This window comes from Antennarius striatus, chromosome 5, assembly GCF_040054535.1.
Source record: "Antennarius striatus isolate MH-2024 chromosome 5, ASM4005453v1, whole genome shotgun sequence".
Lineage (NCBI taxonomy): Eukaryota > Metazoa > Chordata > Actinopteri > Lophiiformes > Antennariidae > Antennarius > Antennarius striatus.
Window position 1 is genome coordinate 26,195,001 of NC_090780.1, and position 24,750 is coordinate 26,219,750.

General features: G+C 53.2%; 1 protein-coding gene across 13 annotated transcripts in view; it reads left to right on the plus strand.

Moving 5' to 3' along the window:
- dock3 (dedicator of cytokinesis 3) overlaps positions 1-23,070 on the plus strand; it is a 39,578-nt gene extending 16,508 nt beyond the window's left edge. Inside the window, exons 8-55 of one of the 13 annotated variants that reach the window (XM_068314898.1) lie at positions 170-211; positions 490-644; positions 1,679-1,760; positions 3,273-3,333; positions 3,427-3,574; positions 3,654-3,742; positions 3,813-3,938; positions 4,023-4,147; positions 4,222-4,384; positions 4,800-4,906; positions 5,038-5,206; positions 5,296-5,393; positions 6,409-6,492; positions 6,637-6,737; positions 6,898-6,979; positions 7,391-7,561; positions 7,983-8,159; positions 8,952-9,144; positions 9,417-9,544; positions 10,077-10,223; positions 10,840-10,938; positions 11,053-11,147; positions 11,222-11,297; positions 11,369-11,469; positions 12,698-12,756; positions 12,841-12,989; positions 13,071-13,156; positions 13,284-13,310; positions 13,817-13,912; positions 13,992-14,052; positions 14,680-14,773; positions 14,921-15,069; positions 15,633-15,719; positions 15,805-15,909; positions 16,008-16,149; positions 16,217-16,383; positions 16,458-16,544; positions 16,620-16,799; positions 16,870-16,953; positions 17,204-17,320; positions 17,394-17,488; positions 17,737-17,872; positions 18,825-18,906; positions 19,118-19,224; positions 19,327-19,414; positions 19,488-19,607; positions 20,367-20,452; positions 20,990-21,689. In XM_068314898.1, coding sequence (XP_068170999.1) covers positions 170-211; positions 490-644; positions 1,679-1,760; positions 3,273-3,333; positions 3,427-3,574; positions 3,654-3,742; positions 3,813-3,938; positions 4,023-4,147; positions 4,222-4,384; positions 4,800-4,906; positions 5,038-5,206; positions 5,296-5,393; positions 6,409-6,492; positions 6,637-6,737; positions 6,898-6,979; positions 7,391-7,561; positions 7,983-8,159; positions 8,952-9,144; positions 9,417-9,544; positions 10,077-10,223; positions 10,840-10,938; positions 11,053-11,147; positions 11,222-11,297; positions 11,369-11,469; positions 12,698-12,756; positions 12,841-12,989; positions 13,071-13,156; positions 13,284-13,310; positions 13,817-13,912; positions 13,992-14,052; positions 14,680-14,773; positions 14,921-15,069; positions 15,633-15,719; positions 15,805-15,909; positions 16,008-16,149; positions 16,217-16,383; positions 16,458-16,544; positions 16,620-16,799; positions 16,870-16,953; positions 17,204-17,320; positions 17,394-17,488; positions 17,737-17,872; positions 18,825-18,906; positions 19,118-19,224; positions 19,327-19,414; positions 19,488-19,607; positions 20,367-20,452; positions 20,990-21,550 — 5,784 coding nt within the window. In that variant the 3' untranslated portion in view covers positions 21,551-21,689. Of the gene's footprint in view, positions 1-169; positions 212-489; positions 645-1,678; positions 1,761-3,272; positions 3,334-3,426; positions 3,575-3,653; positions 3,743-3,812; positions 3,939-4,022; positions 4,148-4,221; positions 4,385-4,799; positions 4,907-5,037; positions 5,207-5,295; positions 5,394-6,408; positions 6,493-6,636; positions 6,738-6,897; positions 6,980-7,390; positions 7,562-7,982; positions 8,160-8,951; positions 9,145-9,416; positions 9,545-10,076; positions 10,224-10,839; positions 10,939-11,052; positions 11,148-11,221; positions 11,298-11,368; positions 11,470-12,697; positions 12,757-12,840; positions 12,990-13,070; positions 13,157-13,283; positions 13,311-13,816; positions 13,913-13,991; positions 14,053-14,679; positions 14,774-14,920; positions 15,070-15,632; positions 15,720-15,804; positions 15,910-16,007; positions 16,150-16,216; positions 16,384-16,457; positions 16,545-16,619; positions 16,800-16,869; positions 16,954-17,203; positions 17,321-17,393; positions 17,489-17,736; positions 17,873-18,824; positions 18,907-19,117; positions 19,225-19,326; positions 19,415-19,487; positions 19,608-20,366; positions 20,453-20,989; positions 21,690-22,843 lie in introns of those variants that run through there. The other 12 variants (XM_068314901.1, XM_068314899.1, XM_068314903.1 and 9 more) reach the window with 12 other exon arrangements.
- The last annotated feature ends 1,680 nt before the right edge of the window (positions 23,071-24,750 follow it).

The following is a 24,750-nucleotide window of genomic DNA, read 5'->3' on the forward strand; positions in this document are numbered from 1 at the left end:
ATCTCCTCCAATCCAAACGTGAACATGAGGAGAGTCCATTCCTCCTCCCTCCACCAGGTGGCGATCTGAGAGTCGAACCAACAACGTGCTCGCTCTGGACCTGCAGTACCTCAGTTACACCTGTAGGGGGCAGCACCACTGACTGTTTCCTGTCTTTCTCCTCCTGCAGCACCTGTCCAGCAGACACAACGTCCAGCAGACCACCGCCCAGGTGAGCCGCACCTGGAGCCTCCATCTCATCAGACTGGTCGTCATGGCGACGCTTCTGATAGTTAAAATCAGTTGTACGCTTTCACCCTCGTGTCTGAGCAGCAAAGCCTGATGGGATTTAAAAGGGCATGAACATTATGATTCTGCCCCATCCTGGACCTGATGACCCGTTGCCATGGTTACCATGTTTGACCTGGAGACTGTGCTTTATGGTTCCGATCTGTGATTATCTTTACGTGTCGGTTAATCTACTGTTTCCGTGTTGTCGCTGGTTTCCAGGGCGACGCAAACCGGCTGCGCCCCGGGGAGCCCAGCCGGGTGCCGGTAGGACACCACCTGTTGGTCAACCTGAAGAACTTCACCTGCAACAGCGTGGGGGAGGACACCGACATCTTCTTCTCTCTGTACGACCTGAGGGAGGGCAGGACCATCAGGTGGGACCATCGGGAGGGCGGGGCCCCCCACCTCAGGAGGGCGGGGCCCCCCACCTCAGGAGGGCGGGGCCTCCCACCTCATGAGGGCGGGGCCTCCCACCTCATGAGGGCGGGGCCTCCCACCTCATGAGGATTGGGCCTCCCACCTCATGAGGGCGGGGCCTCAGGTATTAATAGTTCCCCTGGGACCAGGAGGTCCAGAGCAGTAGAAGTAATACTGTAGCAGGACTGTAGTAATACTGTAGTTACACTGTATAATACTGTAGTAGTTTTGTAGTAATACTGTACTAATTCTTCTTCTTTTCCTTTCGGCTTTCCCTTCAGGGGTCGCCACAGTGAATCAATTTCCTCCATCTAGCCTCCATCTAGTAATACTGTAGTAGTACTGTAATAATACTGTAGTAGTACCGTAGTAATACTGTAGTAGTACTGTAGTAGTATTGCAGTAGTGCTGCAGTATTACTGTATGACATCAGTTCTTTTTTAATCCAGTGAAAGTTTTATATTTTTATCTTATAATTATTTCTTAGATTTTGATTGGCTGTTCTTTAAAGGTCGACGCCCACCCTGACAAAGACCAAAACTGATTGGTTCTTCTAGCTGAGCTCTAAAAGTCAGATTAGAGTTAAATCAGTGAATGAATGTAAATCACATGTTAATGATCAGCATGTCTGACAGTAAACCTTCATGATGTGGAACAAATAGACCCCCTCAACACACACACACACACACACACACACACACACACACACACACACACACACACACACACACACACACACACACACACACACACACACACACTGGAGGGATTACAATGTTAACGAATGACTGGTGTGTGTGTGTGTGTGTGTGTGTGTGTGTGTGTGTGTGTGTGTGTGTGTGTGTGTGTGTGTGTGTGTGTGAGTGTGTGTAATAGCGTCACAGGGAGGCGTCAACTTGGCAACGTAAGAGCCGTGACGCCCTCCCGTGACCTCTGACCCCTGTGAGTTCCTAAGGGGTTAAAAGTCACAGCAGTTGTGTTTGTGTTTTAGTGAGAAGTTCATGGTGAGACTGAACAAGAACGGGGGCCCCAAGAACCCCGAGAAGGTGGAGCGGCTGTGTGCCCTGTTCACGGTAGGACACCCTGTTCACGGTAGGACACCCCGTTCACGGTAGGGCACCCTGTTCACGGTAGGGCACCCCCTTCATGGTAGGACACCCTGTTCATGGTAGGACACCCTGTTCACGGTAGGATGCCCCAATCACGATAGGACACCCTGTTCACGGTAGTGCACCCCCTTCACGGTAGGACACCCTGTTCATGGTAGGACGCCTTGTTCACGGTAGGACACCCTGTTCATGGTAGGACGCCTTGTTCACGGTAGGACACCCTGTTCACGGTAGGGCACCCCCTTCATGGTAGGACACCCTGTTCATGGTAGGACACCCCCTTCATGGTAGGACACCCTGTTCATGGTAGGACACCCTGTTCACGGTAGGATGCCCCGTTCACGATAGGACACCCTGTTCACGGTAGTGCACCCCCTTCACGGTAGGACACCCTGTTCACGGTAGGACACCCTGTTCACGGTAGGGCACCCCCTTCATGGTAGGACACCCTGTTCATGGTAGGACACCCTGTTCACGGTAGGATGCCCCGTTCACGATAGGACACCCTGTTCACGGTAGTGCACCCCCTTCACGGTAGGACACCCTGTTCATGGTAGGACGCCTTGTTCACGGTAGAACGTCTTGTTCACAGTAGGACACCCTGTTCACAGTAAGACGCTTTTTTCACGGTAGAACGCCCTGTTCACGGTAGGATGCCTTGTTCACAGTAGGACATCTTGTTCGCGGTAGGATGCCTTGTTCATGGTAGGACACCCTGTTCACGGTATGATGTCTTGTTTACGGTAGGATATCTTGTTATTGGTAGTACGCCTTGTTCACGGTAGGACACCCCCTTCACAGTAGGACACCCTGTTCACAGTAGGACGCCTTGTTCACGGTAGGATGCCTTGTTCACGGTAGGACGCCCCCTTTGCGGTTGGATGCATGGTTCACGGTAGGACGCTTTGTTCACGGTAGAACGCCTTGTTCACGATAGGACGCCTTGTTCACGGTAGGACGCCCCCTTCACAGTAGGACGCCTTGTTCACAGTAGGACGCCCCCTTCACTGTAGGATGCCTTGTTCATGGTAGGACGCAACGTTCACTGTAGGATGCCTTGTTCACGGTAGGACGCCTTGTTCACGGGAGGATGCCTTGTTCATGGTAGGACGCCCTCTTCACGGGTAGAATGCCCCGTTCACAGTAGAACGCCCCATTAATGGTAGGATGGCCCGTTCACAGTCGCATGCCCGGTCATGTTAGAACACGGTAGGACACTTTGTTCACGATAGGATGCCCTGTTCACGGTAGGACACCCTGTTCAAGGTCCCACATCTAGTAGGTTCTGGTAGGATCTCTGGCCTGAGGCCAGGATCCAGACATGCTCTTGATGACGTTCACTCCTACACACATACTACCGTTAGCAGTAGCCTACACATCCTACCATTGGCTTTAGTCTACACATCCTACCGTTAGCACTAGCATACACGTTCTACCGTCAGCAGTAGCCTACCATGCTAATGCGTCTCTCCTCAGGACCTGAGCAACAGGGACATGAAGCGTGACCTCTACATCGTGTCCCAGGTCATCAGAACAGGTGAGAGATGAAGTCCTACCTCCCTCCCCCACCTACTGGTCTCCATCCCGCCCTGCGCCGCTGTCTCTAACCCCGCACCGCTGCCCCCTGCAGGCCGGATGCTGCTGAACGACAGCAGGAAGGGCCCCCCCCAGGTGCAGTACCGGCGGCCCTACGGCTGCGCGGTGCTGGCCATGAGCGATGTGCTGCAGACCATCTCCGAGCTGAAGGAGGAGAAGGACTTCGTGCTGAAGGTCTACACGTGAGTAGAGCATCATGGGTAGTAGCCCCTCCCACCGTGAGGCTCCTCCCTCACCACGCCCCCCCATCTGGTCCCTCAGGTGTAACAACGAGAGCGAGTGGCACCAGATCCACGAGAACATCATCCGCAGGTCCAGCACCAAGTACACGGCCCCCAGCACCTCCTACGGTAGGCCCCCCTGGGCAGGACGCCGGTGGGCGGAGTCTGAGCCACGCTGACGTCTGACCCTGCCCCCCAGGTCTGATCATCTCGCTGCAGCTGCTGAGGGGCGACCTGGAGCAGGTGCGGCGCGAGCACCCGCTGGTGTTCAGCCGGGGCGTGGCCCCCACCCGCAAGATGGGCTTCCCCGACGTCATCGTGCCAGGTGGGTGGGGCCGTCGCCATGACGACGCTCAGAATGCCACGCCCCCCAGTGGAGGGAGGGGATAACGGGTATGTGTGTCCGCAGGTGACGTGCGTAACGACCTCTACCTGACCCTGGAGCGGGGCGACTTCGAGCGGGGGGGCAAGAGCGTCCAGAAGAACGTGGAGGTCACCGTCTTTGTCCTGGATGCCGGCGGGGGGGTCCTGCAGGTGAGGCAGCAGCGCCGCCGCGCTGCACCTGCTCCTGTGTGTAGACCCGTCTGACCCCTGTGCCCCCCCCACAGGACTGCATCAGTCTAGGCTCAGGGGAGCCCCCCCTCCAGGAGCACCGCTCCTTCGTCCTGTACCACAACAACAGCCCCCGCTGGGGCGAAGTCCTCAAGCTGCCCATCCCCATTGACCGCTTCAGGGGGGCGCACCTGCGCTTCGAGTTCAGACACTGCTCCAGTGAGACCCCGACCTCTGACCCCTGACCCTTAACCCCTAAACCTGACCCCAACCCTAAACCTGACCCCTGACCCTGACCCTTAACCCCTAAACCTGACCTCAACCCAACCTTAAACCTGACCCTTTACCCCTAAACCTGACCCCTGACCCCTAAAACTGGTCCCTGACCCCAACCACCCTAACCCTGACCCCTGACCCCCTGATCCTGGTTTGTTTATTTTTAGTCCAGTTTTTGGATTGTAGTCCAAATCAAACTGTTTGTAGTTTAGTCTGAGTCTTGACTGGATCTTTAATCCTTCAGCTGGTGCATGCTAATGCTAATGCTAATGCTAATGCTGATGTTAATGCTAATGCTGATGTTAATGCTAATGCTGATGTTAATGCTAATGCTGATGTTAATGCTAATGCTAATTAGCTAAGGACCGGGGGGAGAAGAAGCTGTTTGGTTTCTCCTTCACGCCGCTGATGAGGGACGACGGGACCACGCTGTCAGACCAGAGCCACGAGCTGCACGTGTACAAGGTCCGCCCCCTGATGATGTCATCATGACTGTCCACTCGTCAGCCGTTCATTCTGCTAATGCTAGCTGTGTGGTACTGGTCCTGTGTGTTAGCCTGTTAGCCTCTATGCTAACCTGCTGCTCTCTGTTCCAGTGTGACGAGAGCGCCACCTTCAGTAGCCACGCCCTCTACCTGGGCCTCCCCTGCTGTAAGGACGACACCAGCTGCCCCAGCGCCCCCCCTGGGCCCGTGTTCCAGCGCAGCACCAAGGAGACCTTCTGGATCTCCACCCAGCTGTCCTCCACCAAGCTCACGCAGAACGGTGGGGGCCACATGTTAGCCACATGTTAGCCACATGTTAGCCACATGTTAGCCACATGTTAGCTACTGCTGGCTCTGTTGTCCCCCCAGTGGACCTGCTGGCCCTGCTGAAGTGGAAGGCCCACCCGGACCGGGTCCTGGACATCCTGGGATGCCTGAGACACGTCAGCGGGGAGGAGATCGTCAAGGTGGAACCGCTGGAGAACATCTCAGAGGTTCCATCAGGATGCTAGCAGAGTTAACACTGTGTGTGTGTGTGTGTGTGTGTGTGTGTGTGTGTGTGTGTGTGTGTGTCTGTGTGTGTGTGTGTGTGTGTGTGTGTGTGTGTGTGTGTGTCTGTCTGTCTGTGTGTGTGTCTGTGTGTGTGTGTGTCTGTGTGTGTGTGTGTCTGTGTGTGTATGTGTGTGTGTGTGTGTGTGTGTGTGTCTGTGTGTGTGTGTCTGTGTGTGTGTGTGTCTGTGTGTGTGTGTGTCTGTGTGTGTGTGTGTGTGTGTGTGTGTGTGTGTGTGTCTGTGTGTGTGTGTGTGTGTGTCTGTGTGTGTGTGTGTGTGTGTGTGTGTGTGTGTGTCTGTGTGTTTGTGTGTGTGTGTGTGTGTGTGTGTGTGTGTGTGTGTGTGTGTCTGTGTGTGTGTGTGTGTGTGTGTGTGTCTGTGTGTGTGTGTGTGTCTGTGTGTGTGTGTCTGTGTGTGTGTGTGTCTGTGTGTGTGTGTGTGTGTGTGTGTCTGTGTGTGTGTGTGTGTGTGTGTGTCTGTGTGTGTGTGTGTGTGTGTGTGTGTGTGTGTCTGTGTGTGTGTGTGTGTGTGTGTGTGTGTGTCTGTGTGTGTGTGTGTGTGTGTCTGTGTGTGTGTGTGTGTGTGTGTGTGTGTGTGTGTGTCTGTGTGTGTGTGTGTGTGTCTGTGTGTGTGTGTGTGTGTGAGTGTGTGTGTCTGTGTGTGTGTGTGTGTGTGTGTGTCTGTGTGTGTGTGTGTGTGTGTGTGTGTGTGTGTGTGTGTCTGTGTGTGTGTGTGTGTGTGTGTGTCTGTGTGTGTGTGTGTGTGTGTGTCTGTCTGTGTGTGTGTGTGTGTGTGTGTGTGTGTGTGTGTGTGTCTGTCTGTGTGTGTGTGTGTGTGTGTGTGTGTGTGTGTGTGTGTGTGTGTGTGTGTGTGTGTCTGTGTGTGTGTGTGTGTGTGTGTGTGTGTGTGTGTGTGTGTGTGTGTGTGCCAGTTTCTCCAGGACATTCTGGACACACTCTTCTCCATCCTGGACGACAACACGGAGAAGTTTGGACCTCTGGTGTTCCAGCTACTGGTGAGACGACAGGAAACACTTCCTTCATGTTCTGAAGGTCCACACTGGTCCACACTGGTCCACACTGGTCCACACTGGTCCACACTGGTCCACACTGGTCCACACCGGTTCACATTCCTCGGGTTGCTCACTTCCTGTCTCCAGGTGTTCATCATCAACCTGCTCAGGGACAGTAAATATCACCACTTCAGGCCTGTGATGGACACCTACATCCAGAAACACTTCGCTGGAGCGTTAGCTTACAAGTCAGTGTTCACACACACACACACACACACACACACACACACACACACACACACACACACACACACACACACACACACACACACACACACACACACACACACACACACACACACACACACACACACACACACAGACCAGACTCTTGTCGTGTGCTTCCAGGGAGCTGATTCGCTGTCTGAGGTGGTACATGGACCGGTCTGCAGAGGTGGTGCGACAGGACCACATTCAGGAAGCAATGAGGGTAAGGCTGAAGCTCTCGTCCAATCAGGACCTTAGGGGATTCTGTGGATTTCATCAGTCCAAACTCTGTTGTGTGCTTGAGTCGGGGCGCCGGTCTGAGTTCAAAGAGGGGTCACATGCTGTGGCGACCTGTTGAACGGGTGTATTAGCAGCTAGCTAATGGCGTAGTTAGCGCGTCTCCTGATAGCAGTACCACTTATGACCAGCAGCTGGATCTGTAAACAGCATCCAACTGTCGGAGTCATCCTCAATTTATCTGCTCAAAGTCTCTGACTAACCTATCCTAGCCTAGCCTAGCCTAGCCTCGAACCCGCGCCCACCTGAAGACTGTTCTTAAACCTAGCCAGGTGAGGAAGAGTCCACTAAACTGTCTGCAGGAGCTTCTTAACATGTGGGTCTGGTTCCGCCCCAGGCTCTGGAGTACCTGTTCAAGTTCATCGTGCGGTCGCGGATCCTTTACTCGCGCGCCACCGGCGGGTTGGAGGAGGACCAGTTCCGCACCAGCATTCAGGAACTCTTCCAGTCCATCCGCTTCGTCCTCATCCTGGACAGCCGCGGCTCGGAGGCCCTCATCTTTACACAGGCAAGTGATTGGATGATGTTAGCTTAGCATTTTATTAGCATTACTCAACCCCTTAGCACACATCCAGTCAATGATTCCCTCTGCTCTTCCTTTGCAACGTGCTAATTATGAGCTAAACCAGTCGGAGATGCTGAGGATGAAGCTAGATGCTACAGCATCTAGCTTGTTGTTCCTTTCTTGAAGATTGCGTGAAAGTAGATTTTATCCGTCTAGGATCCGCTATTATCTGTTATTATCCATCTATTATTTGCCTATTACCCCTAATTATTTGTTATTATACATTATTATCCATCTATTATCTGTCTCTTATCCACTTGCTCCTTGGGCTTTTCCTTATCTTCCCTAATTTTCTCCTTCAATCTCCCACAATCCCTTGGGCCCCCATAATTCCTACTGGGCCCCCTCCCTTCGTACACCACAGGGCCCCCAGCCTTGTCCAGGCACAAACCAAGCCCCGAGCCCTGGCATTGGGCCCGCAGCCCCCCGAGCACTAGCACCTGCCCCGGGCCCGGCCCCCGTCCCAGGTCAGGTTCCTGGGGGCGGGGCCACTTGCCTGCAGGCTGGGGGCGCTGGCGCTCCAAGGCCGTCTCCACTGTCTGTAAGTAGAATCCTGGTTGTTGAGAGAAGCCCAGAGTCCTGATTCCACTGCTCACGCGTCCTCCTGTGATGGCCACGCCCCCTCACATGACCCCCATGGTGCCGAGTCACGCCCCCAGAGTTGTCTTAAAACCCTGCCCCTGTCACCCCCCCACCGAAAGCATCCAGGCCTCAGCTGAGAGAGTCAAACCCTGAAGGGTCCCCCAAACCCTGAAGGGTCCATCAAACCCTGAAGGGTCCCCCAAACCCTGAAGGGTCCATCAAACCCTGAAGGGTCCATCAAACCCTGAAGGGTCCATCAAACCCTGAAGGGTCCATCAAACCCTGAAGGGTCCCTCAAACCCTGAAGGGTCCATCAAACCCTGAAGGGTCCCCCAAACCCTGAAGGGTCCATCAAACCCTGAAGGGTCCCTCAAACCCTGAAGGGTCCATCAAACCCTGAAGGGTCCCTCAAACCCTGAAGGGTCCCCCAAACCCTGAAGGGTCCCTCAAACCCTGAAGGGTCCATCAAACCCTGAAGGGTCCATCAAACCCTGAAGGGTAACATAAAGTCCTTGATCTGGATTCTTCTTTGGTTCTCCTGGAAACAGAGACCTGGAACCATTTAGTCCAATCTGCTAAAACCCTCTTGTCCAATCAGGTGTCACTACTCTGTTCCTCTCACTCACTTCCTGCCCCCCCTCACCATCTCATTGGTCTCTCTGTGTCTTATCTGGTAAACCCGTCCCTGCGTTGGGTCAACCTCCTGACCAGAGCCAGAACCAAAACTTTAACATGACCCCCCCTCCACCAGGCGGCGCTGTTGAATTCCTTCCCGGCCATCTTTGACGAGCTGCTGCAGATGTTCACGGTGCAGGAAGTGGCCCAGTTGGTCCGCGGGACCCTGGGCAGTCTGCCCTCCACCGTCCACATGGGACAGTCCATGGACCTGGTCAAGCTGCAGGCCATCGCCCGGACCGTGGACAGCAAGCTCTTCTCCCTCCCAGGTAGGGCTCTGGAGGGGGGGCAGTGGACCCGGTGTAGGGCTCTGGAGGGGGGGCAGTGGACCCGGTGTAGGGCTCTGGAGGGGGGGCAGTGGACCCGGTGTAGGGCTCCGGGGTGGATCCAGAATGTAGGGTTCTAGGGTGGAGCTAGATCCAACAGGAGAACTAACCAGACACAACCGGCTGACCTCCATGAAGCTGATTGGTGGAGTAGTGGCTGTGTGGGCGGGGCTGACTGAGTGGGCGGGGCTGACTGTGTCGTTGCTGTTGGCCAGAGTCCCGGCGGACCCTCCTCCCGGTGGTCCTGCACCACCTGCACCTGCACCTGAGGCAGCAGAAGGAGCTGCTGGTCTGCTCCGGGATCCTCAGCTCCATCTTCTCCATCATCAGGACCAGCGCCATGGTAACGCCCATCCGACGCCCATCCGACGCCCATCCGACACTCATCCGATGCTCATCCAATGCTCACCCGATGCTCACCCAACACTCATCCAACACTCACCCGACGCTCATCCGACATTCACCCGACGCTCATCCGACGCTAACCCAACACCCACCCGACGCTCATCCAACACTGATCCAACGCTCACCCGACGCTCATCCTACACTCATCCAATGCTCATCCGATGCTCATCCAACATTCATCCGACGCTCACCGACGCTCATCCGACGGTCACATCTGAGGCTCATCTGACACACTGATCCCAGAGCTCCCTCTAGTGGCCACAGTGCCTGATGTGAGTTTCCTCATTGGACGTCTCTCGACTCCCTCTTCTGCGTTCTGTCGCCTCCTTCGTCTCCCCCGTCCCGTCTCCCCCGACCCGTCTCCCCCGTCCCGTCTCCCCCGTCCCGTCTCCCCCGACCCGTCTCCCCCGTCCCGTCTCCCCCGACCCGTCTCCCCCGTCCCGTCTCCCCCGTCCCGTCTCCCCCCCCAGGACACGTCGGTGCAGGAGGAGGTGGAGATGCTGGTGGAGTCCCTGCTGGACGTCCTCCTGCAGACGCTGCTGTCCATCATGAGCAAGAGCCAATCGCAGGAGGCGGTAAGGGGTCAACGCTGTCCGCAGTGCACCGCGGAGATCACTGTTAGTAACTAACAAAACGATACTGCCCCCATCCGTCCTCATCCGTCCTCATCCGTCCTCATCCATCCTCATCCGTCCTCATCCATCCTGCCTTTGTCCTCATCCGTCCACCCCCACGTCTTCACAGCCTTGATGTCAGTTTGAACTAAATCTGTCGGTCGATCGATGGGATCGTCTCGCCGGTCCGTCGGTTGTCAGTTTGTTTACGGCCTCACCGACCCGTCTGCTCCTCCTCCTCCTCCTCCTCCTCCTCCTCCTCCTCCTCCTCCTCCTCCTCCTCCTCCTCCTGAGGCCTTCATCACGACTTCTGATTGGTTAACTGTGAAGAGAAACAGATTGTTGAAGCATTGCATGACTTTATGTTGTCACGCCCACTAAAAAGGGCCAATCAGATTTATTTGTCCTAAAGTCACACGTCGCAGCCTTTAAACGCAGCGATGCTAATCTGGAAGCTAACAGACATGCACTTCCTGTTCAGGCAGACGTTTGCCTGCATCTTTGATAATGAATGCAAACATCCTGTGAGGTGTCTGCATGTTTGGAATGTCTTTGATGATGTCATCACCTTTGTCCTCATGTGATTGGCTCACGGCTGTCCCCGACTTCCTGTTGGCAGGGCGAATATGTGTCCTGCCTGCTGTCCCTCCTCCGCCAGATGACGGATGTCCACTTCCAGCACTTGATGGAGAACTTTCAGAGCAAGGAGGAGCTCAAGGTACGGGGTGTCCTGAAAGCACCACGAGTCGCGTTTACCCAGGGTTATCCAGTCATGGCGTGATCAGAAGCGTGTTCCATTCCGGGCCTTGTCAAACCGTGTTTCCGTCCCCAGGAGTTCCTGCTGAAGATCCTGTGTGTGTTCAGGAACCTGATGAAGCTCAGCATCTTCCCCCGCGACTGGAACGTCATGAGGCTCCTCACGAGCAAGTAAGGCGACCACCACCTGTCTGACGGCGTTTGAACGCATCACCGCTCTAACCCCGCCCACCGTCTGTCTGCAGCATCATCCTGACCACGGCCCAGTTCCTGTCTCCAGCACTGCACAAGAACTTCAGCGAGACCGACTTTGACTTCAAGGTACCAGAGCTCCTGGGACCCGCGTGTCGTCCCTTCGGTGGACTTGAACATCTTCAATGTGTCTCCACCAGGTGTGGAACTCCTACTTCAGCCTGGCGGTTCTGTACATCAACCAGCCGAGCCTCCAGCTGGAGAACTTGAGCGCCACCAAGAGGAAAAAGGTCTTAGACAAGTAAGGAAACACTGTGGTCAACCTGTCTCGTTAATGCATGACAAGGCGGGTGGGGGGGGTCCATACCGGAACGCCAGAGTCAGAAAGGAGTGGCTTTGTGCACAAAAAGTTCTGACCTACTTGGCCAACCATGAAGGACTGTCAGACCACCAAATGGTCACGGGAAACATCTTAAACTTCCTCTGGCACAAGACGGTGGACAAGAGTCTCACCATGTTTGACTAATGGAGGAGAGACTCATGGAGACCACAAGACGGTCTAGTTTCAAGCCTTGGAAGTTGCTTCATGTTGTCCCGGCGCCAGGTTGGGTTCTAAGACCTCCAAAGATATCTGAAGATTCTCCTTCATCCAGGTTCTGGTAATCCAGAGGGGATTAAATCAATCCACTGGACTCAAGCAAGTTCCTTGAGAACGTTTCTCCTCTCATCCAGGAGGCTTCTTCAGTTCTAATAATAATAATAATGATACATTTTATTTATTTTGCACTTTACGTTACCAAAATCTCAAAGTGCTACAAAGACCGTTACCGTGTTACCTCCTGGTGGGCGAGGAGGGAGATCTTGTGTTCGATGCTGAGTCCACAGGGAGCCGGCAGTGGTTCTGATGGACGTCTGTGTAGGTTCTCAGTCATCAGGTCTGCTTCTCCAAAAGCTGTTGAGTTGATCCACTGGACGTTAAGAAAGTTCTTCAAGACTTCTTCAGTTGAGCTGAAGAAGTCTCCTGGATGAGAGACCAGATGAGTGAGTCCCAGCTTATTAACCCCGTGAGGTGTGGTCAGTGCTATTCATATTCAACGACTTTGGTCGACTGTGGTTGTTGCATATGAAGAGCACTGACCACACCCCACGGGGTTAATAAGCTGGGGCAAACGTCTTCATGAAACTTCCTGATTGAAACAGCTTCGGGTTGGGTTTCCAAGACTTCCGAAGAGCTCTGAAGATCTCCTTCATCCAGGTGTTGGTTATCCAAAGCTGTTGAAGTTTCTTGAAGGCCTTTCACCTTTGACCCAGGAGGCTTCTTCAGTTCTGGTGGTGGCTGGTGTGGTCTCCTAACCCGGTGAGGTGTGGTCAGTGCTGTTCGTGTTCCAACGATCGTAGTCGAGCCTCTGGATCTACAACGATGGTCGCTGGGAGTCTTTTTAGCACCTTGGGAAGACTTCGGTTATGCTCCAGTACGCGACCCGGTTTTTGGTCCAGGTTAAACGAAGTGTCTTTACGTCCGTCTGCAGGTACGGCGACATGCGAGTCATGATGACCTACGACCTCTTCAGTATGTGGCAGAACCTCGGTAAGGACCTCCCCCTCTGGTCCCGTTGGACGTGGAGTCGGCGCAGGAGAACCGACTGATGGTGGTTTGTTCTGCTGGTTTCAGGCGAGAACAAGATCCACTTCATCCCCGGGATGATCGGGCCCTTCCTGGGGGTGACGCTGGTCCCTCAGCTGGAGGTCCGGAACATCATGATCCCTATCTTCCACGACATGATGGACTGGGAGCAGCGCAAGAACGGGAACTTCAAACAGGTGCGTCATCAGCGTGACAAGAGATCGACTCGTCAGCGGAGACGGGTTTTCATTGGGTGTTCTGTATTTGTGGGCGTGCAGGTGGAGGCGGAGCTTATCGACAAGCTGGACAGTTTAGTGTCGGAGGGGAAAGGAGACGAGAACTACCGAGAACTCTTCGGTTTGCTGTGAGGAGATGAGTGGACACCTCCATCACCTCCTGTCGTCTGTTGATCCCTTCTCTCTCTGCTAACAGAATTAGCTCTGTCAACGCTAACGCTGCTCTTTGTGTTTGCTTCTGTGCTGCGGGACTAGAACCCAGCTGTTTGGGCCCTACCCCAGGTACGATCCGCACCGCCCCCCAAGAATGACTTGATTTAAAAACACCTTTCAAAATAAAGTAAAGTATGTCCACCTGATGAAACGTGATGGAATAAAAGTCTGTACAAATGGACCCTGACTCCACCCACTCGGCCTCTCCTGCGGGAGGAAGCCAGACCAGGACCCGGGTCGGGTTTGTGGGTCAGACCACAGGCATAAGAATGACCAGAAGATTCAAGGCTTTGGAAAGGAGCATTAGAATGTAAAAACCTGAAATCTCCTTGTTCTCCTGCTTGAACCAGGAGAACAGGAATCAGACTAGTTCCGTCTGGAGGAACAGACCTGCAGATGTTTAGTCACCAGAGGTTCTGGAAGAGCCAGAGGTTCTGGTGGACCAGAGGTTCTGGTGGACCAGAGGTTCTGGTGGACCAGAGGTTCTGGTGGACCAGAGGTTCTGGTGGACCTTGGATCTGGTTCCAGGTTCTTGGCCTGATTGTTTCCAACCCTCTTGTCTTGTTTGCCTGAAGTCTGCTGGAGAAGATCGAACAGGAGACGTGGAGGGAGACGGGGACGTCCTTCGTCACGTCGGTCACGCGTCTGATGGAGCGGCTGCTGGACTACCGGTAACACGGGACCCCCCCCACCCCCCACCAACACGCGTGTTCTGTATCCGTGTCCTTCATGGGTTTGTTCTGTCTGCAGCGACTGCATGAAGGGAGACGAGACGGAGAACAAGAAGATGGGATGTACCGTCAACCTGCTGGTGAGACTCGTCCTGATGGTAGACCTCTGGAAGGCTCCAGACCTCCGTTCTGTGCTCCAGTAGCCCCTCACGTGTTTACACTTCAGGACACACGGTTTTAGGAGGTAGTCACGTGACACCGTACACGCATTCTATTGGCTGAGACTTCTGAGACTCCCTGTGTGTTAAAGCAACACTTTAAAGTGTTTAAACAGTCCATCAGAGGGTCTGAGAGGCAAATCAGATAGAAGGTGGGTTAATATCAGTGTGGGGGGGTCGGAAACGTTTAATTACCCTAAATAATAACGTAAATAGTTTGTCGCTACATGTGAAGGTTCTTTGTTGGTGGTCCTGGAACGCAGTAACAGAGACGAGGGACCCGTGACGTTCACCCCGTTGTGTTCGGACGCGTTTCTCTCCTTCGTTTTCTTTCTTCTGTTCCTGAGAAACGGTTAAAGGAACATTCCTGCGTCCTCATGTAGCTGTGAACGCTTCGCCCCCCCAAAAAGGCACTTTAAGAGGTGAATGTCTCCGGAGCTAACGCTATCGACTGCCATGACTGACAGTAGCAACGACTTTAGCAGCTGATTGATTGATTGATTGATTGATTGATTGATTGATTGATTGATTGATTGGTGTCGTTTTCAGAACTTCTATAAATCAGAAATCAATAAGGAGGAGATGTACATCCGTTACATCCACAAGCTGTGTGACATGCACCTGCAGGCCGACAACTACACCGGTAACACACACACACACACACACACACACACACACACACACACACACACACACACACACACACACACACACACACACACACACACACACACACACACACACACACACACACACACACACAGACACACTCTGACGTCCGTCTGTCCAGAGGCTGCCTTCACGCTGCTGCTCTACTGGGAGCTGCTGGCGTGGGAACAGCGCCCCCTGAAGGACCTCCTGCACTACCCCGCCCAGAGCGAGTGGCACCGCAAGGAGGGGCTGAGCCGCAAAGTAATCCATTACTTCAACAAGGGGAAGGTGAGACACACACACACACACAGACACACAGACACACACACACACACACAGACACACACACACAGACACACACACACACACACACACACACACACACACACACACACACACACACACACACACACAGACACACACACACACACACACACACACACACACACAGACACACACACACACACACACACACACACACACACACACACACACACACACACAGACACACACACACAGACACACACACACACACACACACACACACACACAGACACACACACACACACACACACACACACACACACACACACACACACACACACACACACACACAGACACACACACACACACACACACACACACACACACACACACACACACACAGACACACACACACACACACACACACACACACACACACACACACACACACACAGACACACACACACACACACACACACACACACACACACACAGACACACACACACACACACACACACACACACACACACACACACACACACACACACACACACACACACACACACTGACCTCCGGTGACCTCCAGTGCTGGGAGCTGGGCGTTCCTCTGTGCCGGGATCTGGCCTTCCAGTACGAGTCCCAGTACGACTACCAGAGTCTCAGCTGGATCCGGGTGAGTCCTCCGGGTACAGAACCTGAACCGGGTCCGAACCGGGACCCCCCCTGCCCCTCATCCTCACTCTTCACCCCCCCTGCAGAAAATGGAGGCGTCGTACTACGACCACATCCTGGAGCAGCAGCGCCTGGAGCCCGAGTTCTTCCGGGTCGGCTTCTACGGCAGGAAGTTCCCCTTCTTCCTCAGGGTGAGCCCCGCCCCTCCAGACCCGCTAGCTCGCACGACGCTAGCTGCTATGCTAACGTTCTTCCTGAACCTTTTTGCTGATGACGTGTTGTTTTCCAGAACAAAGAGTTCGTCTGCCGCGGCCACGACTACGAGAGGCTGGAGGCCTTCCAGCAAAGGATGCTGGGAGAATTCCCACAGGCCATCGCGATGCAACATCCCAACCAACCAGACGAGGCCATCCTGCAGTGTGACGCGCAGTGTATCCTCCATCACTGTGTGTGTGTTGTGTTTGATACCCCATCAGCCCCTTGACCACCGCGCCTCAGACCTCCAGATCTACGCCGTGACCCCGGTACCGGAGGGTGTTGGGGTTCTCCAGATGGACCGGGTCGCCGACCGCATCAAGAGCTTCTACCGGGTCAACAACGTGCGGCGCTTCCGCTACGACCGGCCCTTCCACAAGGGCCCCAAAGACCGGGACAACGAGTTCAAGGTGACCCCACGGAACCACCTGACCGGGTCACCTGACCCGGGTCAGATGGTCTGACCCGGGTCGTTGTGTTTCAGAGTCTCTGGATCGAGAGGACCACGCTGACCCTCACACGCCCCCTGCCAGGGATCTCGCGCTGGTTCGAGGTGGACAAGAAGGAGGTGGTGAGTGAACGAAGACACGCCCCCCCGTTTGGTTCAGGACGGCCCGCTTTGATCCCCGTCGGCCCGCCCCCTCAGGTGGAGGTGAGTCCGTTGGAGAACGCCGTGTCGGTGGTGGAGAACAAGAACCAGGAGCTGCGGACTCTGATTGGACAGTACCAACACAAACAGCTCCAGGGGAACATCAACCTGCTCAGCATGACCCTCAACGGGGTCGTGGACGCCGCCGTCAACGGGGGCGTGGCCAGATACCAAGAGGTCAGAGGAGAGGAGCCAGAGGTGCGAGCTCCCGCCTCCCGTGTCTAATCCACCTGTCCTCTGCCTTCAGGCGTTCTTCGATAAGGACTTCATCAGCAGCCACCCTGAAGACACCGAGAAGATCACCCAGCTCAAGGACCTGATGCAGGAGCAGGTGAGTCTGATCTAGAACCAGCTTCTGGTTCTTGATCCAGAACCAGATCCAGCTTCTGGTTCTTGATCCAGAACCAGATCCAGCTTCTGGTTCCTGTCCTCACACAAGGAGATGTTTCCTTCTAGGATCTCTTGATCCTTGATGGAACCATGTGACCCCTGAGGCGGTTCTGGAGGGTCTTCTGTGTCGGCGGGGGCGGAGGTCCTGGGGGAACCTTTGATGTGGTCATGTGACGCGTTCCTCCTGATAGGTCCACATCCTGGGCGTGGGACTGGCCGTCCACGAGCAGCTGGTGCACCCAGAGATGCGTCCCCTGCACAAGAAGCTGGTGGACCAGTTCCAGATGATGAGGAGCAGCTTCTGCCACGTGAGCACAAAGCCCATTGGCTGGGGGGTGGGGCAGGGGGTGGGGCTTCACTCACTTCCTGTCGTGGTTTCAGGGTCTTCCTGCTCTGGACAGGGTGGCCCCCAGAGGGATGCTGGGCCCCCCCGGCCCCATGAGCCCCGAGAGCTTCAAGTTCCTGCACCGGCACAGGTTCACACACACACACACACACACACACACACATACACACACACACACACACACACACACACACACACACACACACACACACACACACATACACCTTGCTGGTTCTCTTTGGGGGGGGGGGTTTCTTCACACCTTCTCTGATCCATCTCTTCTCCTCTGATGACATCACTCCATCCTGATCTCTCTCCCCCCGTCTCACTTCTTGCATGTTTTGGTTATTTTTTTGGGGCATGCCCCCCCCCCCCAAGCCCCGTTGCTCTGTGGACCCCGGTACGACCCCCCTCCTCCTGTGTCTCCAGTGAGGTGACCATGGGGGGTCTGCTGATCCTGTCTGACGGCGTCATGATGGAGACCCCCGACGACTTCTACCGGATGCAGGTAAACGTGAGTCAGCATTTGTGTGTTGGAAAGATGAGTCAGGATGAAGTGAGGAGGACACTGAAGAGGATGAAGAGTGGAAAGGCAGTCGGTCCTGATGATATACCTGTAGAGGTATGGAAGTGTCTAGGAGAGGTGGAGTAGAGTTTCTGACTGGGTTGTTCAACAGGATCTTAGATAGTGAGAAGATGCCTGAGGAATGGAGGAGAAGTGTGCTGGTGCCCATTTTTAAGAACAAGGGAGATGTGCAGAGTTGTGGCAACTACAGAGGAATAAAGCTGATGAGCCATACAATGAAGTTATGGGAGAGAGTAGTGGAAGCTAGACTAAGGGCAGAAGTGAACATTTGTGAGCAGCAGTATGGTTTCATGCCAAAACAGAGTACTACAGATGCAGTATTTGCTTTGAGGATGTTGATAGAGAAGTACAGAGAAGGCCAGAGGGAGCTGCGTTGTGTTTTTGTAGATCTGGAGAAAGCTGATGACAGGGTGTCCAGAGAGGAACTGTGGTATTGTATGAGGAAGTCTGGAGTGGCAGAGAAGTATGTTAGAGCGGTGCAGGACATGTATGAGGACTGTAAGACAGTGGTGAGGTGCGTGTAGGTGTGACAGAGGAGTTCAAGGTGGAGGTGGGACTGCATCAGGGATCAGCTCTGAGCCCCTTCTTGTTGCTATGGTGATGGACAGGCTGACAGACGAGGTTAGAAAGGAATCTCCATGGACTATGATGTTTGCAGATGACATTGTGATCTGTAGTGAGAGCAGGGAACAGGTGGAGGAGAAGCTAGAGAGGTGGAGGTTTGTCCTGGAAAGGAGAGGAATGAAGGTTAGCCGCAGTAAGACAGAGTACATGTGATTTATTGGTTTACAGACGAAAACTAGATTTTATGTTAACTTTTATACTTTTTTCCAGTCATGACATCATTTTTAATGTCACCCAATCACAACCTCCTCTGCAGGCCAGCCCCTCCTCCTCCAGCCTTAGCTCCACCCACTCTGCACCCTCCCAGATGATGAGCTCCGCCCCCTCAACCATCAGAGGTCAGCACCTCAGACACACTGTCTGTCTGTCTGTCTGTCTGTCTGTCTGTCTGTCTGTCTGACTGACTGTCTGTCTGACTGTCTGTCTGACTGACTGTCTGTCTGACTGTCTGTCTGTCTGACTGTCTGACTGACTGTCTGTCTGACTGTCTGACTGTCTGTCTGACTGTCTGTCTGTCTGTCTGTCTGACTGTCTGTCTGTCTGTCTCAGTGGGCTCCCCGTCTCTCCCTGACCGGTACCGACACACCCGTGAGACTCTGATGCTGCTGCCGCCGCAGCGGGAGCGCCCGAGCAGCGCCATGTACGACAACGGACAGGTGAGGCGGAGTGTGGGGGTGAGGGGGGGTGAGGGGGACACCGTTCAGGTGTGGAGGGGGCGGAGCTCGACCGACGACAGAGGGTTGTCCCGTTCTCCTCAGCCAATGAACTTCCAGAGAGCGCTGTTCCACCAGGTGATTGGTCCGTGTAAACCCTGCAGCGACCCCAACCTGTCTGTGGCAGAGAAAGGTAGACGCCCCCTACTGGACGTGTCTGGTACTACACCTAGAGCCTTCATCTGACCCCTCCTCCTCTTCCTCAGTCCTGACCACGCCCAGCAGCTGGAGTCTGGACAGCGGCACCAGAGAGGCCCTCCCCTTCCTGTCTGCTCATGTGGGCGGAGTCATGGCGCCCCCCGTCCCCCCACGGAACCTCCCCCACGGTACGACTCTCCTCTGTTTCACTACCTGTGCTTTTCTACAGCAGCTCTGAGACACAGGCGCTCTGAGACACAGGTGCTCTAAGACACAGGCGCTCTGAGACATGGGTGCTCTGAGACATGGGTGCTCTAAGACACAGGTGCTCTGAGACACAGGTGCTCTGAGACACAGGTGCTCTGAGACACAGGTGCTCTGAGACACAAGTGCTCTGAGACACAAGTGCTCTGAGACATAGGCGCTGTGAGACACAGGCTCTGAGACATAGGCGCTGTGAGGCACAAGTGCTCTAAGGCACAAGTGCTCTGAGACATAGGCGCTCTGAGACACATGCGCTGTGAGGCACAGGCGCTCTGAGACACATGCGCTCTGAGACACAGGCGCTCTGAGACTAATTTTCCTGAATTTAGAATAGGTTAGAATAAAAGTTTGTTGTTGTAGTACCCAGTTTGACCAGTTACGCAGTTATTATTATTATTATTATTATTATTATTATTATTATTATTATTATTATTATTATTATTATTATCATCACATGACTCCCAGCTGCTTCATCTTCTCCCTGATTGGTCGTTCCTGTCTGAATGTAAACACTAATGCTGATGCTGATCCACCGTTGCCATGGCGTTTTAATTTGTTTACACGCCTCCTTACCTGCTGAACACTCCTCCTGCTCTCCTTCCACTTCCTGCTACCCATCATCCCTCACTTCCTCCTCTTCCTCCTCTGAGGTGTGTGTGCCTCTGCTGTGTCTCCCCCTGTAGGCCAACTCCTGTCGATGCACTTTGACGCTGTCCAGCAGCAGCTCAGCGACCTCCCTCCAGCTCTCCCCGCGCGCTCCTTAAGGAAGGTACCCCCCCCTCCTCCTCTTCCTCCCCTGGATGAATGAACCCGTTCGTCTGCTCCCCCAGGAAAGATCCTTGGCTGTCTTTACTGTTGTGCTTTTATGTGTTCACAATGTAATGCATTCTGGGATGTGGCCTCGTTCTACCATGCTCTAAATGTCCGTAGGTGACTATATATGTACATATACACACTTGTGTGTGTATACTATACACACAAACACACAAACATATATATATATATATATATATATATATATATATATATATCTACATGTATATCTACTGTATGTATATGTATTCGTATACATATATACGTATGTAAATATACACTATACACACATACTGTATATACGTATATGTATATATATACACATATACGTATATGTATGTGTGTATATATATATATATATATATATATTTTTTTAGACATATACAGATTTTTAGACACGTCAGACGACCCCCCAGCGACCCCCTGGGGGCCTGTTGCGTCTGGGGGGGTTGTGGTGGGCGGTATCCCGGCTCACGTCTCTCTCTCTTTGTAGCCCCCCCTGCTCCCTATACCTGCCTCGCCCACCAGCCCCTCCATCCTGGATGGCAGTAGCTCCACCCTGTCAGGCAGCGCCAGCTCTGGAGTCTCCTCCCTCAGCGACCCCCCCGCCAGTCACACGGACACCCTGGAGTCCCCCCCCAGCAGCCAGGCATGGACCACTGACCAGGAAGACCCCCTCTACCAGCCGGTCAGATACAGCCCCCCCGAGGGGGCCCCGCCCTGTCCAAGCCAGTCCACAGGGTGCGTTGCCCCGCCCCTGGCTGGAGGCCCCCCCCCGGCCCCGGGTTTGGATGGACTGCCCCCCCATCACCACCACTTCCACCCGCACTACCTCCCCCACCACCCGCCACTTTACCACCTCCACGAGCCCCCCCCGGCATTGCCCCCCAAGCCCTACCCCAGGGAGGGATGTATCCCCGAGGAGGATCCCCAGTCAGCCCCGCCCCCCCCCGTCCCCCGACCAATGCCGCACAGCATCTACCAGCCCATCATGGCCCCCCCCAGGGAGGAGCATGCCAAGGTGGCGTGGGTACACGGCATGGGTGGGGAGTAGCGTGGGGGGCGGGAACTGGACCCCCTCGACGCCACGGACACGCCTGGAACACATCAGACCCCCCCAGGACCTGGAACACATCTGACCCCCCCAGAACCAGGAACACATCAGACCCCCCAAGAACCTGGAACACGTCAGACCCCCCCAGAGCCTGGAACATGTCAGACCCCCCCAGAGCCTGGAACACGTCAGACCCCCCCCAGAACCTGGAACACGTCAGACCCCCCCAGAGCCTGGAACACGTCAGACCCCCCCAGAGCCTGGAACACGTCAGACCCCCCACCCCCCGTTCTGGAGCCTCTGAGCTTCGTTTTATGAAACTAATCACGATTTTCTACATTTAGTGAAACTTCCTGTTTGAGGAGGAAGTGATGTCATCAACGACGAAAATATAAAAAACAACAAACTAGTGGACAGAGACTGGAAGTACAGGCTACTGCTAGCTGCAGAGGCTGCAGACGTGCTAACGTTATCTCTAGCGTTGGTTGCAGACATGCTAACATTAATTCTAGCGTTGGCTACATGCTAACGTTATATCTAGCGTCAGTTGCTGACATGCTAACGCTATCTCTAATGTTGGATGCAAACGTGCTAACATTATCTCTAGGGTTGGCTACATGCTAACGTTATCTCTAGCGTTGATTACATGCTAACGTTATCTCTAACCCCGCCCCTCACTGCAGCGCCCCGCCCACCTGAGACAGAAGAGACGTGTAACACCTGAACCTCTATAGGATCAGGTGACTTCTGTCTGCATGCTGATTGGTTGGAATTCAGCTGCGTGATCGTGATGAGAAAACACGCGTGATCTTCTGCTCTGAACTTTATTTGAGAAACTTTCTTCAAGATCTCTTCAAGAACGATTTTAATCAAATAACAAAATACAATGAAGTTAGTTAAGTTAGTTAAGTTAGTTAAGTTAGTTAAGTTAGTATAAAATGTGAGTTAGTTTGAAGTTGGGAAATGTTGTCAGAAATATTTTGTATCTAAAAAGGAAAGAAATTTTAAAAAATCAACAAAATCAGAAAAAAAAAATCCCCATTGAGAAATAAAGAGAATTCCTTTCCTGATGAATGAATTAATTATTCTGGAACAAATTTATTGTGAAAAAGTTTCTCATTAAAATTACTTTATTACTGTATTATTAAAAAATGAGCCTTTTTTAAAAATGTAATTTTAAACTTTGTTTAAATTTCTCCACCTTTAATGTGTTTGTTAATGTCATCAATAACTTTGATCAGGTGATTATTTCTAGGTGACATTGTTTAGCTGACTGTATTTATTTATTTATAGTCCAATGATGTCGTCATGGAGATGTCTGTCTTCACCATGGGTCATGACCTCTTCCAGCAGGAGGTTCTGGGTTCAGGTCTTCACCTCCTGGAGGACTGACGGATGAACCCAGAGGTTGGTCGTATGGTGTAGGACGTCTGCTCGCTGTGACGGTCGTCAATAATCCCTTTCCTGCCACTAAAGCCGTGTTGTGGATTAATGATCAATATTAAACGTGTTTTGATGACTCAGCAGCGTCGCTCCTCATTTGATCTATGTGCAGGGAAGGTTCTCCGTTTGTCGGTGGAGAACACGTCTCACCTCCAGGAACCACCAACGTCAGTTCTGTTCGTCTCCAAGAAAGACGAGGGAAACCAGGTTGTTGGTTGGTGGGTTGGTTGTTGGTTGGTGGGTTGTTGGTTGGTGGGTTGTTGGTTGGTGGGTTGGTTGTTGGTTGGTGGGTTGTTGGTTGGTGGGTTGTTGGTTGGTGGGTTGTTGGTTGGTGGGTTGTTGGTTGGTGGGTTGGTTGTTGGTTGGTGGGTTGGTTGGTTGGTGGGTTGTTGGTTGGTGGGTTGTTGGTTGGTGGGTTGTTGGTTGGTGGGTTGTTGGTTGGTGGGTTGGTTGTTGGTTGGTGGGTTGGTTGGTTGGTGGGTTGGTTGTTGGTTGGTGGGTTGGTTGGTTGGTGGGTTGGTTGGTTGGTGGGTTGTTGGTTGGTGGGTTGTTGGTTGGTGGGTTGGTTGTTCACGTGTTCGTCCGTTGGTCCACCAAATGTCTCCACAACCGTTCAGAGAAGGATGAAGCATAAAGCACATGACTCAGGCAGGAGGGGGGGAAGAAGAGATGACCTTGAGAAAACTAGGTCAAGGTCAAATGTCAACTTTTTGAACTTTTTGTACACTCAGAAACCGGATAAGATAGAAAGACTAGGGAGAAGGCCAGTGTGAGTGAGACCATAGATCAAAGCTAGTGCTTTGATCAATGACAGTAGGTCAGGGTACGATTTTGAATTCAGGGGTGTCTCGAGTTTCCATGCTCTCCAGGTTTGATGGAAAGTCTATCAATCTCTGATTCCAAGTACATTTTGTAGATTCTCCCAATTTGGGACGGCGTCTTCAAAGGTTTCCATGACGCTCGTTGTCATCCTTCTGTTGTAAAAGACGGCGGGAGTTCCCATCCACCAATTGATCAGGGCCACGAACACGGTTACCCTCTCTGAGACGCCGTCTGTTGAGCCGTAGAACCTGTCAAACAGCGTTGTGTAAATGCTTTTACTCCTCACCTTTCTACCCGTAGTGAGGAGTTCTCTCATGGCCATCGTTAGTTCCATATATTTAGCAGCAGTGTTCACCTGGAACATGTCAGGATCTTCTCTTTCTGACTTGTGCCAACGCTTCAACATGTTTAGAACTAAGTCCATCAAATGGTTTCTCCCATCTGTGTTAATATTAAGATAGTCTGTCATCTGGTAAATTAATACTCTGGCCAGACACTTTGTAAAAAGGTCTTTGATCAGGTTCATGATGGTCGTTACGGACAATTCGCTGGTCTCTGGTGGATGTTGTCCTGTTAGCATGTGAACGTGTTCGGTAATAATCATGTTAGACGTGTGGAAAAGGTCCTGAGAGACTTCAGATAGAAGCCTCTCACACGATGTTCGTGAAAGTTTATTCAAAGTGCTGTACAACACACCGTTAAGCTCCGCCCTGATTTTTCTTCGTATTCTTTGACTCACGTTCAGCCATCGATCCGTCCATCGACGGACGATCTCGGGGTAGTCTTCGTGGGGGTATACCCTGTCAGGGTATTTCTCATCGATCTTGTTGTACTCACATATTTTGTGAAGTGGTGAAATCTCGACGTACTGCTGCAACACGCTAACCGCATTACCGATCAACATGTAAACCATGGTTGGCGTGGTGAAAAAGTTG